The 19,589-nt window shown below is 40.4% G+C and overlaps 1 protein-coding gene across 3 annotated transcripts in view; it reads right to left on the bottom strand.

Moving 5' to 3' along the window:
• Nucleotides 1-9,322: 9,322 nt before the first annotated feature.
• SLC13A5 (solute carrier family 13 member 5) overlaps nucleotides 9,323-19,589 on the bottom strand; it is a 178,676-nt gene continuing 168,409 nt past the window's right edge. For all 3 annotated transcript variants that reach the window (XM_077480450.1, XM_077480449.1, XM_077480452.1), the window contains one exon: nucleotides 9,323-18,011. In XM_077480450.1, the coding sequence (XP_077336576.1) occupies nucleotides 17,883-18,011 (129 nt within the window). In that variant the 3' untranslated portion in view covers nucleotides 9,323-17,882. The remainder of the gene's footprint in view (nucleotides 18,012-19,589) is intronic.

Below are 19,589 nucleotides of genomic sequence, written 5' to 3'. Positions count from 1 at the left end.
GGTCAGGCTGACTGGTTCCTTCCTCTCCTCAATGGTGAGAGTGTTTTTCCTGCTTCCTCACCCACTGACGTGTCTACAGCTGCCAGGGCATCCTATTCCAGGGCTGGTAGGAACATCGCCCTCCCTCTAGACTGAGCTTCAGGGCCACAGTTTCGGACAGCCAGATATGAGTCCCCTGCTAAGGGCACAGACACTGATGACGCTAGCTTCTCTCCTCATCCTCTACTGCCTGCCCACCACTCTGCCTGACACTGATGGTGAAGACAGGCCTCTTAGACTATCTAAGTTTATTTCTTTTATATATATATATATATATATATATATATAGCAGATCACTTTGTCATCATATTTATAGACTTTATAGATTAGAACTTTGTTTGAGCTTCAAGGAATGCGCAAGTATAACAGTTACAGTCTCTTCCCTGCATCACCACGCAGACTATTGCTCCTCCTCTGCGTAACTCCTGCAGACTATTGCTCCCAGAAACTCCTTATCAATGACCGTGTAAAGATGAGGACTTCACCCATGACCGTGTAAGGGTGAAGTTCCCAGAAATCCTCTCCTCCTGCACAAACTTATACTGTAGCACATTAATTTCTTGTCACATCTTTTGTATGCAAAAGAACCCACTCTGAATAGTTTCTAATGCTGACTCTGATTGGTTGCTGCTACTAGGCCAGAGGCCTGCAGTACCTCTCCCCGGAGGCCTAGTAGTTTAATACCATATGCTGAACAGCGCACTACTGTTCCCAGCTAGCCCAGCTTGCAAATCCTGTGCCCTTGGGCCACATTGATCTGACACTGTTCCCCCTGGTCTCTCCTCTGATCCAGAACTCCTCATCAATGACCGTGTAATGATGAGGACTTCCCCAATGACCGTGTAAAGGTGAAGTTCTCTCACAGACTTCCTGGCATGTCTCCACATCCAGCCCTCCGCTGTGGTACACTCACCAACCTTTCTCTGCCCCGAGTCCATGATGGAGAACTTAACTGGGCTGTATGTTTCTAAAATCTTCTCCTGCTCCTCTTCTCCAGGAATTCCTCACCAATGACCGTGTAATGATGAGGACTTCACCAATGACCGTGTAAAGGTGAAGTTCTCTCACAGTTCTCCCTCTGAGATCGCCCCCCCCCCCTGCCCTCCTGCTGCTGTCTAGTACCCCATTCTCCACTTCTCCCGACCTCAGCTTATATAGGAGGCCTGTCCCCTGCCAATTCCAGTTGGTCAGGGCTCCCACATGAGCTGCCTGCCACTCCTAAAGAACATTCTCCCTGGAAGCAGGGGAGGTGCTTCCGCACTGAAGCACAGGTGGTCACACCCACTGCTACACTAACCACTCCCTGCCCCCAGATCAAAACAGACAGGCCTAGCTCAAAGCATAGGCCTGCCTAAATTTACCTGTGCTGACAGTTTCCCTAGCAAGAAATCCTATGCTAGCACCTACCTATGGTAGAGGGTAGGTGCTAGCACAGGATTTTTAGCACACTCCTGATCTCTGCACTGTATACATAGTGCATTATCGAACCCTGCACTTGTACGTAGCACACTCCTGAACTCTGTATATTGTGCACCCCTGAACTCTGCACTCTGTAACATTGTGCACCCCTGAACTCTGCACTCTGTAACATTGTGCACCCCTGAACTCTGCACTCTGTAACATTGTGCACCCCTGAACTCTGCACTCTGTAACATTGTGCACCCCTGAACTCTGTACATTGTGCAGCCCTGAACTCTGCACTCTGTACATTGTGCAGCCCTGAACTCTGCACTTTGTACATCGCGCACCCCTGAACTCTACACTCTGTACATAGCGCACCCCTGAATGCTTTACATAGCGCACTCCTGAACTCTTTACATAGTGCACCTCTGCGCTTCTTTGGCAAGAATAAAACACAAAATATGCATTGAAAGTTTTTTCTCTATCTTATCTTCTTAACATTTGGTAGTCATATCCCAAATAGACAAAATGTGAGCAATAACATATATATCATACAACAATTCCATAGACACATACCACATACACTGCATATACAGTATGATCTGGAGAAAATAGGCTTAAAATAGTTTATCATTTTCCAATTTCATTTCATTTTAAAAATCTGGCCACCGTACTGTATATTGCTTATGTTTTATACATTTTACAAATTATTTTTTTTTTTATTCAAATATTACATAAAACGATTTATCCATCATCACAAAATTATTGCTTGTTTCCATATTACTTAAAAAAAAACACATTTTGAATAGACTTTTACTTGGGCTGTCTGAAAATTATAATGATTAAAATAATAAGTAGAGTTGTATGTAAAGGCAGGAAAAATAACCTGATAGGCTTTAACCCTTACCGATTCTTTCTTAAACAAAAAATGTTTTTGTCTTTACATACACTGTAAGCATGTACATGAAATGTTAAATAGTGTTTTTGTTAGGTGCTGTTTTTGGCCACTCCATGTCAAATAAATACAAGAAATGGTGGAATTACAAAAATCAACCAGTAAGCATTCCATAGCAGGAAAACACACATTAGTTACGCCACGCAGATCACACTTTTGTTGTTTAAGGCTATACAATGGTCTCCTATCATACATGTAGAGACAAGAAAGAAAATTATGCTTTTAATCATGAGCTCGAAGGATGGAAAATTATGGTTCTCTATATTCATGTAGCCCATAATTTACCTTCTCTTTTTTGAGACTGATATAACTATTCTTTATAAGGTCTACTCAAAAAGCTTTTGTTGAGCTGCCAGAGTTTAAAAAAAAGTAGAAATTGTCAGCTATGTTTTTTTTGTGGGTAATCTGGCATACGGAATACAAATTCCAGCATTACAGAGCTGGGACAATATGTTCGCTATACATTGTTTATTGTTACGTTAGCTGCCTTTCTATCTCGGGTATACATTGCCATCTATTTACACATGTATTTTGTTTACTAGGGTGGATTTCACTTTAAATTGAACAAAACCTAACACAAAAAATAATATTTGGCACATAAAATTACCCAAATAGATGAGATTTTAGTGACTGAGTTTGGATCCATTTTAGAATAAAATGCTTTAATTTAATTACTTCTCTTCAATTTGAAAAAATTGAATTAACCTCTTCAGCCCCAGAAGGATTTGCCCCCTTAAAGCGGTTGTATACCCACACATGTCCAAAAAAAAAAAGAAAGAAAAAAAAAACCCTGTAAAGTCATAATGAGCTAGTATGCACCGCATATCAGCTCATTATGAAATACTTACCTTAGAACGAGGTCCCCGTATCGCAGCCCGGGCCATGCCGAGGGAGCTGACATTTCTTCCAAGTTCTGCGTTTCTTCCGAGTTCGTGGCTCCGGCACTGTGAGTGGCCGGAGCCGTAGTGACGCATGTGTGCGGGAGTCTTCTTTCTGGCAAGGTCCGGCAGCGTCTGCCGGACTTTCAGTCAGGCAATCACAGCGCATGTGCCACTGACGTCAGCGGCTGCATGCAAAGTGAATATCTCCTAAAACATACAGGTTTGGGAGATATTCATTTTACCTACAGGTAAGCCTTATTGCATTATTATATTGTATACCCTTATTAAAAATAAGGGTATACAGCCACTTTAATGACCAGGCCATTTTTTATGCTTCGGCACTGCATCGCTTTAACTGACAATTGTGTTGTCGTGTGATGCTGTACCCAAACAAAATTGCCATTTTTTTCCCACTAATAGAGCCTTCTTTTTTTGGTATTTTGTCATCTCTGCGTTTTTTTTTTTTTTTTGCGATATAAACAAAAAAAGAGCGACAATTTAGAAAACATAACAACATTTTTTACATTTTGCTATAATAAATATCCAGAAAAAACATTTCAAAAAACAAATTTGCCATTAGCTGAGAGCGCTGATCTGGAGTCGGTCGGCTGCTGATTTTCAAGCATGCACATCCGACAGACCGACATACACATGGGCAGAATGTCGGCCATTTTTTTTTAGCCGGCAAATGTCTCCCGACATTCTGCCCATATGTTCATTGCTTTAAAATAATTTGAGCAGGAGTTGGATTTAACAATCTTCTGGTCCCTGTCTGAAAGGTATTACCATAGAATGTCCCTTTCTGACCAAGATGCCTAGGCAAACCCAAATATTACCTTGTAAAAGTAGCAGGGATGTCATTACTATACTGTGCATAGGCTTGGCTAACAGCGGAGCTATAGATGGGGCCCATCTGGCCCACCAACCACAGGTTGGTACCTTATGCTTAAGAAGAGAGAGCAGCAGTGATTGGTCTTCATTACGGGAAGCTCCGAGACAACATTTTATGCAGGATGACTACAAAGATCTAGAATAAATACACAAAGCACACCAAGATTCAAGGAAGAATACACATTCCTCTTGATTTTAGACATTATTTATTTAACCTGGTTTGTTTATATTTATTCATACATTTTTTTTTAATTTGTCCTTTCATAAAACCAGAAACTATGGAATAGTATAAAATGTTAATCATGTGACCTCATTTTGTAAGTGGTGATAGGTCTGACCTGAATATACATTTTTGTCTTCACAGCATTCTTGTTGAAATTGTATTGCTCTTGAAAAGCTTAGTAAGGTGAACGTTTATTTTCCACTGATGAAATGTATAATTTGTACGTGTAGACGGTGATTTTATGTTCTTATGTCGCTCAGAGGGTAAACCAAAAATAATGTAGCATATGATTTAAGTGGTGCTGTCTCTAACCTCTGGTGTGTATTTAGCTAGAAAGACCTTTAATTTATCCAAAAGCTATGGGAATTCTTCTACAACCACACACATTTTGTTGTTTCATGTAAGGTTATAAAAGGTAGAAAGAGTATCAACAGTTCCAATGTTTCATCTAATTTTAACACGATTACCAGGAAATTATATTGCTTTTTTACTTAAAGTGATTGTAAAGGTAAATAAAAAATAAATAAATAAAAACATGTCATACTTAGCTCTACTGTGCAGCTCGTTTTGCACAGAGTGGCCCCGAACCTGCTCTTCTGGGGTCCCCTGGTGGCTCTTACAGCTCCTCCCCACATCAGATAACCCCTTTGGAGAAGCGCTTCCCCGAGGGTGCTACCTTGCGGGCACACTCCCGAGTCCATCATTCAGCGTCCATAGAGGCAGAATGCAGGAATCATCCCTGCCCCTGGGGCTCACGTCATTGGATTTGATTGACAGCAGCGAGAGCCAATGACTGCGCTGCTATCAATCTATCCAATCAAGAGCTGAGAACCCTGGGCAGAGACACAGCACGCCCCCGCTGGGTCAGGTTTGAGGGTTCAGGTAAGTAAAACGAGGAGCTGAGGGGCCGGTCACTGACAGTTGTTTTTTCACCGTAATGCATAGGATGCATTATGGTGAAAAAACACGAGGGTTTACAACCCATTTAATACCCAATTAAACCTTCTTTATTAATTACTGTAATGCTGTCAGGCAGTCAATAACTACAGATCTGTCTTTCCTTTTTTTAATTGATATGTGCTGCCGAAGCAAAAATCTATAAACTGCGTGCTGGTAGCACGTAGGAGAGTCAGTCCGCTGTACTACTCGGCTAATCAGCACTGAACAGGGAGAGAGAGCACTGTTTATTGGAGAAATGTTCTTAGGAGTGTGGTAGACTGCTGTACCCACTGTGTAGCTAAATCCTTTTTTTTAGCCAACTTCACCTTGGCTATCAATTGCACTGCATTAAAGTGGAACTACACTACATCTGAGCATCACAAACCAAAAACTCAATGAAATTCATTTTTTGTGTAGCGATGACATTTTGGACAAAGTGTCTGTCATGTACAAATTTAGTTTTTAGCTCAGAACAGTAAAGGGGTTCTGAGGGTTAATTGTGTAGGTTTAACTTTGACATCAGTTTGGCTGGGCTGTGCTAGAGTTCTGCCTGGTCATGTGTACAGTTAGGTGCACATGACAGTCTCAGAACCAGGCCTGGTTGAACATTTTAGGTATTAGCTTTCCCGGAGCCAATCAGTGGGTGCGCCGGGCCCCACTAAGGAGTCTGGGGAAGGGTACTTAAGATGTTGAAGTTACGTGTTCCAGGTTCGTTCATGAGGCCTTAGCGGTCTGTTCCTGATTCTGGACCGAGGTAGCCTAGCGAGAGGTCCCGGTCACTGGAGCGTTCGTCGCTCAGCAACATGCTTCGGTTGGCTAACCCCAACCCGCTTGGAGGGGCCCCGCAGCTTGTGTAAGCGACCGGGGGAGGACTCTTTGGAGGAGGGCCAACAAGCTGGCATCCTGAAAAGTGCCTGGTTGCTGAATTGTGAAGGACACTGACAAATTCATGCTTTTTCCACTAATGCCAAGGAGACAGAGAACGTTGCAGGTACTGAGGAAAAAGGTTCCTGTTCACTTCTGTTACCAGTTACTCAAGGTCAAAGATTTCACAAGTTCTGGATCAAAGTGCTGACTGCCATACTCTCTGGCTAGAGATTTGTTCAGCCTTGAAGCGCCCAGCTGCGAGTGTCTACTCTCTGGGTGGTATTAGAGACTTTCTGATATTAGTGGTTCAAGGTGCCTGAGTTTCTTCACCCTTGCCCTCTGTTCCCATACGAGACTGTGTTGTTGGATGTTACCCCTGCAAATAAAAACCTTTTCTAAAGGACTTTTTTGGTGTCAGCATCCAAAGTTGTTGGATACTAACTCTGGGAACCCCTAGACGTGGAAGAACCAGCCAAGCGGAGGTAACCGGTAAGCCCAAAAGTTAAGGCTGCCCTGCCAAGGGTTATGGCCGCTACATTGGTATTCAAAGCAAACTCCCCCATCCATTCAGGTCTCCGTGCTTTATTTTGCTGAGAAATCACTTTGGAAAACACCCCCTAGCATTTCTTGCCATGACCATCTTAATTAAGGGCAGATAAATCATGTAGTATTTACTTCCTGGAATTCATCTGCTCTTAGTTCAGGCATGCTGGCAGGTGGTTGTGCTTAGCTGACCCCTCCTTCCCTCCTGAAGACTCCTGGGAGGTATGACATCATTTGCCTAGGCCTGAAAACCAGGAAGTAACTAAAGAATAAAAAAAAAAAGTTTACAACAAGTAAATATGATATAGTTCCCTATCTAATTACTAGTGTTAGCAGCATAAGGATTGAAAATGGGCAATGTTGATAAAGATAGTGAAGTTCTACTTTAAATTAAACTTTATATAAGTCTCTGCAGATGCTGTAGCATTACATTTGTTATATGCGCTATAATTTAATTCGTATTCGTTGAAATTCGATATTTATGTATGTATATATATTCGGGATAATGATTCATAGTTTGAAAAGTTGTTTGTTTATTGACTCTATCTATTAACACACACAATGACAATATCTCTTCTCCTCTGCTCAAATACAATACAACACCCTTCTCACTCAGTTCTTAGGAATGCACTTTGTCAATAATCCAACCTCCAGCACAAAATTAATCAGCTGATTGGACTATAAGATTTACTTTGAGTTGACCTTTTGTTTCATTAGATCTTTAACGAATTACCAAATCATGTCGAATTTATTCGTTATATCCGCTATAATTTCTTTCATATTAGTTGATATTAGTTATTTTTTTTATTTGGACATTCGGATGCATCTGAATGTCCGAAAGATGCAAAATTTGGTTGAATTTCGATTTGTTACGAAATAAATTGCACAAGCCTAATTGTGAGTAAGACCTGGTCTTGGACTCTCAGGTGTGCATGTGCTTGAAGCAATTTAGCACCAGAGTTCACTGAATGGACTGGGACTGTTCTTACAGAGACCTAGAATTACTGGCGGTTCCCTATTATCTCCAGTCAAGGCTGTTTCAAGAGGATTTTGTAAGAAGTTTGTCCTGTTTATTTCTGATATCGTTTTGCCCTCAATCCCCTCTGGTTCAAGTACCTGCAAATAAAATGCCACAAAAAAGACATCCTCTAGACTGCACCTGTGTTGTCGAAGTGCCTTGAACTGTGTCCGTGACTGGCAGCCTCTGTATCTCCAAGGGAGAGCTAAGCATATTCTCAACAGAGAGCGCTACATATGTAAGGTCTTATAAGGAATATAACTTGTGTTTTTTACTTCTGTCAGCTATATCCTTCATGTAAACGTCAGTAAATTACTATGTGTGCAAGAGGTTATTTATGTATATGTATACGCAAGTTTATGTGCCAGCACGCATGTACTGTATACACAAGGTCTTTACTGAACATAACTTATGTTTTTCACCCTGGATCTTTTTGCCAGCAAGATCTTGCGCAAAGGATAGGGGGAAACCTCTGTGCAATCACTTAATCTGACAGAGACTAGAATGAGACAAACTTCAGCAAAATCTCCTAGTGCAGTGATGGCAAGCCTTGGCACCCCAGATGTTTTAGAACTACATTTCCCATTATGCTCATGCACTCTACAGTGTAGTAGGAGCATCATGGGGAATGTAGTTCCAAAACATCTGGGGTGCCAAGGTTTGCCATCACTATCTTAGGGTAATGATCCCCAAGGAACTAAATGAACACAAAGCAAACTTTGTATCCCAAAACAAGCTAAAAACCCCCAAGAAACTCAATATTCCAAATATAATGCCACGTACACACGACCAGACTTTTTGACAGCAAAGGTCTGACGGAACGAGTCAGTTGGACAATTCGATCGTGTGTGGGCTCCATCGGACCGCTGCTTGCCAAAAATCCAGCAGACTTTAGAAATAGAACATGTTTTAAATTTTCCCACCGGAACTCCGCCGGACCAAGAAATCCGTTCGTGTGTATGCTAGTTCTGACTGACAAAAACCGACGCTAGGGCAGCTATTGGCTACTGGCTATGAACTTCCTTATTCTAGTCTGGTCGTATGTCATCACGTTCGAATCCGTCAGACTTTGGTGTGATTGTGTGTGGCCAAGTCTGTTCATTCGGAAAGTCAGTCGGAACTCCACCCAAAGTCCGTTGGAAAGACCTAGTCCCTCGAAAAGTCCAGCCGTGTGTACGCAGCATTAGTGTTCAAATATATAACTAGTGTTAATGCTGCTGCCCACACCACCTGTGTTCTCACAACAAAATAATATATATGTAGATAGGTACAGCACAGTATAAATAATATAGTTTATATCTTATGTTAATTAGTTATATAGTGACCATATATCATACACAATGCACTGTGAAAAAACTAAAAAAAGGTTTATATGCATGCCAAGCATTCATAAATTCTTGCAATGATATACGGTCAATATCATAAGTTATAAATCATGGTATTAATACTGCGCAGCACCTATTTACATATATATAATTAAGATCTTGCGCATAAACACTGTTGAATGAGTATTTTTTTTGTTGGTCATTCTGCATGGTGTAAAGAAGGAATACACAGCACCAATCTAATCCACAAAGTAATTTATTTCCTACATTTCAAATATTCATCAAAATATAATTTTATTTTATGAGATGAGATGTTTATTAATTACAAGAATCTTTCCACAAAACAGATGAGTGGCTATTTACATAATTTTCCAGTAATGCATTACACACTTCATAAGTTAGAAATTTTAACCCAAACCACAGTTCATGAAAAGTTGTCCCCACACAGGGAAGCACTTACTTACAATGTAAGCATCTTGGGATATCAGTACTGTTCACAAATGTGCCAGGTGCTCACTAGAATTGATCAGCCTTGTGTGAATATCAGTGGCGGGCTCTCCATTAGGGGCGCAGGGGCACGCCCCCTAATCCATACACCCAGCCCCTAATCTACATGCAGGGCGCCGGGCGCATGGATTTCAATGTTTTTTTTTAAAAACACATGATTAGAGCCTGAGTCTATGATTGCCATAAAAAAAGGTGGGCTCAGGGCGCAGAGCACTGAGCCCCAAGCCCAGCCAGTTGTGTGACAATAGCAAATTAATATTCGCTATTTTCTCCCTGCTTTTCCCCCCGGGCCAATCAGGAAGCAGGTCTTAGGACCCGATTGGCTGAGAGGAGAAATGACTGTATTGGCCAGGTGCAGAAGCAGGAAGGAAGCCATTGAGGAGACGCAGGGGGAAGCTACTGAAGCTGCCCACAACCTGGATAAGGTAATAGCAGGGCTGGTGGGCGGACGGGGGAGCGTGGGTGCCAATCGACCGAGTGACGGGGTGTGTGGTTTGATCGATTGATAGACCAAATGGGGTGTGAGGGGGGTGTTGGGTGGTTTGGTTGCCCCACCCCAAAAAAATTAAGCATCAGCTGCCACTGGTGAAAAGCCCCTGAGCTGTACCCCGGACCTTGCCTATCAAATGTATCTGACAGTTGACAATGCTGCCCAAAGCAACCAGCTGGATTAGTGCCTTTATTGTCTAACCTGTTTGAAAACTTAAAGCATTACAGGAAATTATCCTCACCACACTTTTACACATGAGCCGCAGTGATTAGGCATACAGCAATTTGCATTAGTACTATCGTCTTTCGGACATTTCACAATTTGTAATGTTACAACCTGAAATGAAAATTGATTTTATTGTGTTTTTGGATGTAAAGTGTAAAGGTAATTCAATTTGTGGGTAGTGTGGATAGAGTGGGGAAGGGTCAGATCCTCTGTCAAGTTTTTTTTATTGCTGTCCCTGTTTCTACCAGTCCCTACTGTCATAGAGAAAAGGTGAATTAATGAGAAATTTTAGAGTTCTCCCCAGAACAAGAAGTGAGGGGAAATCTTTCAGTGGGGACACCTGGTTAGGGGACAGTTGGAATTCCCCTCATTGTGAGATTTCCTCTAATTTTCTGTTGTGTCTCTAGCACAGGAAGTGAAGGGAAATGTTCCCAATGGTGCAATGGTTTTAACCCTTGCTAAATTTATAATAAACAAAAAAAGACAAACAGCTAAATACACAGATGGAAAACATTTAGAGTCCATTCACAAAGGGGCAACACGACTTCCAGCGCGAATTTGGGAGGCAACTTGGACACGACTTGAGTATGAATCACAGCGCAACTTGAGGCAACTTACAAGGCAACTTGAAGTTGCCTCCAGGACAGAGGACTTTGCCAGTTGGCAATCACATAATAATCAGCTCTGTGGGAGGGAGGGGTTTGCCTAGAAAACTATTTTTACTTCCTGATCCCCCTTCAGTTAAGACAGGGGATCCGACTTGGAGGCAACTTCCATTGAAATCAATGGGTACAAGTCGTCTAGAAGTCGGATTGAAGTAGTGCAGGAACCTTTTCTGAAGTCAGAGCAACTTCAGTAGTGTGCATTAAGATGGCTCTCATTCACTTTGATTGATTTTATCATGTCGCGCGACTAGGGGCAACTTCAAGTCAGATCCAAAGTTGCCCCCTTGTGAAGGGACTCTTAGGGTGTTGTTTACCTGGTTTATATTTTTTTCCATCCACTCTTTACAGTTTCTCAGCTTTGCCATGCCACAAAGCACAGCCCTGTCTGGCAGAGTAGAAGATACTGCTGCAGTAAATGTGTAGAGCAACACAATTCTAGTCCCCTATGTGCAAGGGTGGCTACAAGAGAAAGGAGCCACCCTTAAAAAACAGAGCGAGAGAATGTTACCAGCACACCATAGATCTCCAGAATGGGTCCAAAGATTTATTCAGTGATCACATTGTTACAGCAAATAAAATTATTTCGGAGCCATGCAGGGCCTCTCCATCGGGTATGTGATCGACACACATGTCTGGTGACAGGGTACTGTGAGGCTCCAAAGTGTTGCTATTTGCTGTAATGATGTGATCGCTGAATAAAGCTTTGGACCCATTTTGGAGATCCATGGTGTGCTGGTAACATTCTCTAGCTCTGACTATTCACAATTCCAGCCTGTGGTCACCGTGCACAGCCCTTTTACAGGAACATGTGCGTTGGGCTTTCACATTTGGGCGGCATGGGAGGCAGTTTTCAGCCGCTTTACAGGCACCGTTTCTAGCGCTAAAACACATGAATGCCTCAGTGTGAAATGGGTCCTAAAAACAAGATACCTAAGACAGTGATAATGGTTCCAGCTTAAACAGGAATGGCAAGGATTAAAGTGGAATTCAGTGCTAGATCTAACAAAGCTTAAAACTGCTCACACCCCCTCCTAACTCCTACAGAAGCTACCCTTTAGAAGAGAAATGCATATACCTCTTCTCAGGGTGCTTCAGTCTGGTCACGTGATCGCGCCAGCAGCTGGCTTCAGGGGAGATAACTCGGACAATGATGTTAACCATTGGCCTACTAGCTGCCATTGGGAGCTGCTCACGTGACTGTATCAGAAGGCCCTGAGAAGTATATACATCTTCCCTAGGAGGGGAATGGGAGCAAGTTTAGGCTTAGTTATACGGTGTACACACAAGCAAATTTTCCGTCAGAAAATTCTTGGTTGGTTTTTCCAATGGAATCCCGCTCAAGCTTGGCTTGCATACACATGGTCACACCAAAGTTCGCTGAACTTTCGACCGTCAAGAACGCGGTGACGTACAACACTATGACGAGCAGAGAAAATTAAGTTAATTGCTTCCGAGCATGTGTCAAATGTTTCTGAGTGTAGGAATTTTGTGCGTCGGAATTACTACAGACGATCGGAATTTCCAATCGGAACTTTTTCTGACCGAAAAATTGAGAACAAATGCTCTTAATCTTTTGCTGGCTAGAATTCGGCCAGCAAAAGTCAGATGGAGCATTCACACGGTTGCATTTTCCGACCAAAAGCTCTCATCAGTCTTTTGCTGGCCGAACTTTCGATTGTGTGTATGCCGCATTAGCCTGGACTTCCACTTTAAAGACAGAGAAGCTGCATACTCAGTAAGTAAATACATTGTAAATCAGCTGCTGAAAATGCTATCAGATAATGGGGGTTATTTACTAAAGGAAACTCCACTTTGCACTGCAAGTGCACTTGAAAGTAAAATCGCTGTAGATCCCAGGGGGAAATGCAAGGAAAATAAAAAACAGAATTTTTGCTTGCACATAATTGGATGCTAAAATCAGCAGAGCTTCCATTCATTTCAGATCTCCTTAGATTTAGAGCGACTGCGCTTCCAAGTGCACTTGCAGTGCAAAGTGGAGTTGCCTTTCGTAAATAACCCCCAATGTCTGTTTTTTGTATAATTTATTGATTATTAAAATTAAACATCTTTTACCTTGAAATGTTAAGAAAATTATGAGCCACTGCTAACTCCACGTTGTAACAATACAAACTGTAGAAAAGTCATATGTTGAATATTTTATGCAAAGCACTTTACATTTTCTTTCAGTGTTTGCCAAAAAAGATTAAAATGCACCAGTCACTAATATAAAACAGAGTCTGATGTTATAGTTATTCCAAAACAGCTGGTAGACATTATTTAGATCTTTGCATTATGTATTTGTGACTAACAGGGGCACATTACATTTTGTCACTGTTCAAAGAGACCTCCGACCAGTGCTATTATGAGATGATAAGAAATAAATTACAATATCTATGAACAGAATAGACTATAAACTTCCAATAACTTCAAAATAATTAGCATAAAATGTATTAACGTCATAGTTGATCACTGTATTTAAATACATTAAATATGGATGGTATTTCAACCTCTTTGTGTCTCCTAATCACAGTATAAGGTATGCTGGTCAACTTGTACCCAACAATCCAAAGTGCAGTAATAGCAGACAATGTGTTTATGCTTAGGGAAACTGTAAACCTTATTTAAATGTGGGGATGAGGGTATCTCCTCCCGATGGCTCAGTAGCAGTAATATCTAATATGCTATTCATATAGTTTACTTGTATAGTACTGCAAGGTATTTGAAGACTCGATGATTGGTCACTATACTGGTGACTATATCATGCCAGGTATGTGACATGCAGTGTATATCTGCTTCTCCTTTCAACATATCCTAGCCTTGGTGTGTGCGGAGGTCACTCTCTTAACACTAACCAAAGGAAGGAGGTCCTGGTAGGAGATGTAACCTGTGCAGCAAGCCATTTCACCTCCTGCGTAAAAAAATGAATTGGCAAAAGGTGTCCATGTGGTTGACTTGAAAAAGCAAATAGGCTGTTCGCTTTTCAAGGGAATGTTCCCCAATCATGTGCAAGGAAAATTTTAAAAAAGTATTTTTTGCTTCCACATGATTAGATAATGGAGGTCAACAGGGCTTTACCTCATTCGCTAAGGTAAGGGCAAATTCCCTAAAAAAAGTGAGCAGCCTACTTGCCTTGAGTAAATCTACCTCCACGTCTCCTACCAGGTACTTGTTGCCACAAGCTGCTTATGTTAGCGCCTTGGTAAATCCAACGTAAAGGTACATTTTCCCAACAAATGTATCAAAGTCACCCTTTCTTTTGCTAGTGCAAGGTAAAGTGAAAGGTTTCCTTTAGCTACCCAACTCCCGCATTTTTACATTTTTTTTACATCATATGCTCAATTTAATTTGCCCGACTATGTGACTAGTTTACGATAAGACTATATCTAGCCCAATAAAAAGGGAGAGGAAAGAGAAGTTTTGCAAAAAAACAAACAAAAACCTGACTAAATATAATTTAATAGAAGCAGCAGTAGTGATTCCTTAAAAAACAAACAGGAGTTGCTCACTGACTTCTGATAGCCCTCAAATGCTCCACTGGCATAAGCACAGCACATGCAGGTCTGCCAGCTTTGTAGGATCATTGCAAGGAATTCTTTCTAATCTTTTATGTACATTTAATTTGTTTTATATTACAGAGAAAGCAGCAGTAGGAGTTTGGCTCCTGTTTCCATAGGAAAAATGGGACTAAGGCCTGATTCACATCTATACAGGTTTCAGTTTGCATAGTCCAGGTGCATTTTGCATTTTTTAATACATGTTTTTATCCACTCAAGCTTATGGAACCAATAACTGGAGAAAAAATTGCCAGCCCTTTCCATAAAATGCACAGATGTGAACTACATCAATAGGAACCCATGTTAAATGGACTGTAGTGCGTTTCTGCAAAACTGAATACGCACTAAAAAATGCATAGTTGTGAACCAAGCCTTAGGCTGAATTCACACCTATGCAGTTTTAGTGCTTTTTGCATTTTTCAGATTTGCACTACAGTCCATTTAACATGGTTTCCTATGGAACACTTTTTGTAGTGCAAATCTGCAAAATGCAAAAAGCACTAAAACTGCATAGGTGTGAATCCAGCCTTAGGCCTGATTCAGACTTGTGCAGGTTGCAGTTTGCACATTGCATGTGCATTTTGCATTTTTTCAATACACATCTTTAAATCAGACTATGGAACCAAAAACCAGAAAAAAAAACCCTGGCCCTTTCCAATAAATGCACAGATGTGAACTACATCCACAGGAGACCATGTTAAATGGACTGTAGTGTGTTTGCTACAAAACTGAAAACGCACTAAAAAATGCATAGAAGGCCTGGTTCACAACATACGCGCAGAAAAACGTATAGAAAAAACACACAGATTTCACTTGCAGAGACATCAGTTTTCATGCGCATGTCAGTGAGTTTTCTACACTTTGCAGACTCCTGCGCAGAAAAAATCTACATGTGATACCAGTGTTGTGGCGTGAACAGGCCACATAAAGAACAATTGTTTTCTTTGTGCCCTTGCAGAACACATACAGAAAAACTCACGTCTCTGCACACAGTGTGAACGAGGCCTTAATGAAAAGAAGGGCAGTACAGAATAGAGATTTCTTTTAGGCTGGATTCACACCTATGCATTTTTAGTGCTTTTTGCATTTTGCAGATTTGTACTAGAGTCCATTTAACATGGTTTCCTATGGAACACATTCTGTAGTGCAAATCTTCAAAATGCAAAAAGCACAAAAAATGCATAGGTGTGAATCCAGCCTTAGAGTCTATAGAAGAAATAGGAAGCATGTGGATGATCCAAAAGTTTCCATCGTAACTGAAATATCAGTTTTTGGTGGAATGGCTCTTTAAAAAATAGAAAAAGTTCATTTGAATCCGCCAGCATGCCTGTTTGAGAGAATTCTTAACTGTACATTATATAACACTAAAAATATGTTGTTTCAAAAAGTCTGTTGGTTGTAAACATCCCTTATACTGTATAAGTTAATTATATTAACAAGTCATTTACAGGAGATTTAATTTGGCACACATTAACATCTAAAAAAGTTGATCATACAATTATACAATTCACATAAAGTTTATATTTACACAGCTTAGCATTGTGTTCACAATGACTTATGCCCATTTGAAAAATCCACTCCATGCCCTCCCTTGTACTACCTGTACAAGCGCTAGAGTACTGTATATTGGTTTGCCATTCCTTGCCAAGCACGCAGTCTAAAACTGCATGGAGACAAATGATTCCCCAGAAATCAATCAGTTTCTTATTGGAAAAAGGGTAGGGATTTTTTAGTGATGTAGCACTCAGAATAATAAAGTATATCCAAAGCCAAAACTTTTTTTTTTGGATAGAGTGGAGACATATTAAAGTAACAAATGCTTAAGAGGGGATTTCTCTTCACTTTAAAGAGATTTTCTGTTGAGTTTTTGGGGCATGGTAAAAAAGAAAACCTGGCAGAGGTTCTAATCATTTGCTATGATTTGCAAAAATTTCACAGCCTAGCCAAGGGTTCTGTTAAAGTGTAAGTAAACCCCACTATTGTTTTCAAGGAAGCTGCCATCTTTGCTTCTGTGACACCAGCCATTCGATGATTTGACAGCTTGGTTGACAGCACAACCAATGGGAGTGTTACATTTCTGGCATGTGGCGGAAATGAAACTGTTTTATGGATGGGTTTACTTCCGCTTTAAGTCTGAGGCTAAGACTTAAAATTCTGCATAGGCTGACTGTTTACATTTTTGAGGAGCCATGGTAGTACCTCAGTTATGACCCAGTCCATCTTAGCATGGATAATTTTTAGATATGTTCTCAGTCAGCACAAATTTGCGTGTCTCCATTAGACCTTAATATGCAATAGCAGAAAGTTACTGAAAAAAAAGTCCTCTTTTTGAGTAAGTTGTAAAATGTGCAAGCTTTTTCTAGGACAATCTGTTTGAGAAAAATACAAAAATTATAAAAGAGGAAAAATGTATTGCATTTGGTCAATGGTTGCACAGAAAGGGAGATGTGTGATATATTCTTGAAGACTGCATTTCATTGGTTTACAAATTAAGTGATACTTTCTATAAAGGGTTCACCCGCTGCCTCCACTGCTCGCTGTGATTCCCACTGTCCTCTATATCATCGTATCAGCCAGCAGAATGACCAGAGCACATGGTGGGGTAGCAGGTATTCAACAAACTTGAAGGTGTTGGCTACCTCCTGAAGCCAGGATGAGCAACATGGTGGAGTTTGGAAACACAGGCTACCAAAAAAGTAAATATATAGCATCTGTTTTTTTTACAGAGCAGTTTTCACTTAGTTTGGACCTTGTCTTAACATAGTTACTTTAATGAAATCCTTCAGGAAAATGGATTTCACTATGATAATAATGTAACAAGCATTCAGATAGGACTTGTATTTTATAAATAGCCAATAGGGGTAAAAAGTGACAACAAAAAAAACCTATAATGTAACAACATTTCTGCATCACATTTTTACTGTTCGAACCCGCCAGATGACACCAACTGTAAGAAATTATGTTCTGTTTAAGAAGTTTAAACTAGCTTGTTTTTGTTTTTTGTATTTTTAAATAGTGTAATTTTCTGACCATCTGACAAAAAAAAAAAGAACATTTACTAAGAACCCACCAACAGATACGTCTATTTACAATGAGGATGTAATGAATAGGATTTTATAGCTTTTTTTACACAACTGGTGATGTTGAAATCCTGGTTCATGCAACCTTCAAAAGTAGTTCTTGTATTGCATTTTCATTTGTTTTGCAAGTAATCTTAGATCTTCCATTTCTAAGACCTTAGCTTTTAGAGGTTTGTTTCATCCACCAATCTCTTTTGACAAATCAAGCTCCATACAGCTCTTATGTTCATGATGATAAGTGTTCATGGCACAGGTATGTTGGCACAAATACATTTTGCATCAGTTTCCATCCGTAGCATTGGCCCATGACGGGAAAGTGTCCAAGTCGAACATGGCACGACCCCAGCTGTTGATAGCTATCGTGGTACATAATACACCAATGATATTCATCATCATGCCTGTTTTCACCTAGAAATAAATAATAAAGTTACCTAAACATTATTGTTGTTAAACAATGAAATACAACACACTGGATCTAGCCTCCAGTCTAATGGAAGCCTTATGATAATGCAAAGCATCATTCTTTTGAACAAATTGTATTTTTAAGGTTATTTATGTCAAATCATCAAGTGAATCTGTGCCAAGCATTTAATAATGGCTCCTGCAGCAGTTCATAATCACTATCTCTTTGCTCTCTCATAGATCCATTTGGCTGCCAGCAAGGAACAAAAAATATTATTATTAACATTATACAGAATTTATATAGAACCAATAGTTTGCGCAAACAAATACAATGGTATGGGTCAGCACATAACTCACTCCCCTTCCTACTATGTGACAGCACCGGTGCTTGGTGATTGGCCTTTAGGCACCTATGGGGGTGGAGAGAGATTCTTTATTCTTGGAGCTTACACAGGTCTTCTAATCCTTGCTCCAAGTGACCAAACATAGCAGCTGGGGAGCAAAGGGAAGCAAAAATCGTGCTGCACGTTGGGAGCAGAATTAAACTGAACCTGTTGCCCGACAAGGGTTCACTTTTGGTATACCGATAAAGCACATTTTCTCCACCCAGTGTCATGGTATTTACATGCCCCTATTATTACAAAATTTTAAAATGATTGCATTTAAAGTATATAAAACCAAATTTACTTGGCGTTGGATAGAGTAAGTATGTGTTAAAACTGACAGTTTTTTTTGTCTCCTGAGGCTTATTTGGGAGATATCTCTTCACTTTCTGTCCTATAAACACAACAGAAAGAGAGAAAAAATATTTTGAAAGTAAGGAAAATCCTCTCTTGGACAACATGTGTCACTGAGAGACTTCCTCTCTATTCTTGTTCCAGTGACAGCTAAAAATGTTGGATTTTCCTTTGTAGTTCCAGTAACAGTGGTTTCTACAGCACTGAAAACTTAATAGGGTTAATAACCCTTCCCCATTCCATCCAAAGTGTAACATTGGGGTAAGGAAAAGCCACCTCTAGCTATACAAGTATTCCAACAAGGAGTAGCAGTGGCCACAGAAGAGATCTTCTTATTGTTCAGGATTCAGGTCATGGAATGATTATTTTTTCAATTCAAAATGCAAATTCAGTTGCTAATTTAGCCAGAAATGTTGTTGACCCAACTGCTCAGATTATGCACAGCCGGTGCTTATTGGCTAAAATTCCTTTTTTCCAATACACAGCCTGGTTGCTGAAAATCTGTATTAGATTCGTTAATGTTGAATCTTTAAGGAAGGGCTATGTGTATATGTCTTGATTCAGTCTTCTTAGAGTACTTAGAACATAGATTCCTGTCTGCTCCCAGCAAAAACAACAGCCAAGAAGACATGAAAAGGGAGGAACTTATATTCCTGTTTTGGATTTACAACAGGGGAAGAAGAAAAATGGTGGCGGTAAAATAAATGATAATGCTATGCATGGTTATCCTTACAGTGAAACTATAGATACAACTCGTTTGTTATTAGATTTTGGGTTAGAAGGCTTAGAACGTCTCCATTGTTGTTTGTGTCCCACCTAGGGATATTTTCCTTTAGTTGTAACCAGA

Source organism: Lithobates pipiens, unplaced genomic scaffold (assembly GCF_037356315.1).
Source record: "Lithobates pipiens isolate NorthernLeopardFrog02 unplaced genomic scaffold, aLitPip1_a1.2 Scaffold_16, whole genome shotgun sequence".
NCBI classification, from domain to species: Eukaryota; Metazoa; Chordata; class Amphibia; order Anura; family Ranidae; genus Lithobates; species Lithobates pipiens.
Note: the sequence above shows the minus strand (reverse complement) of the source record. Positions and strands in the feature narration are given on the sequence as shown.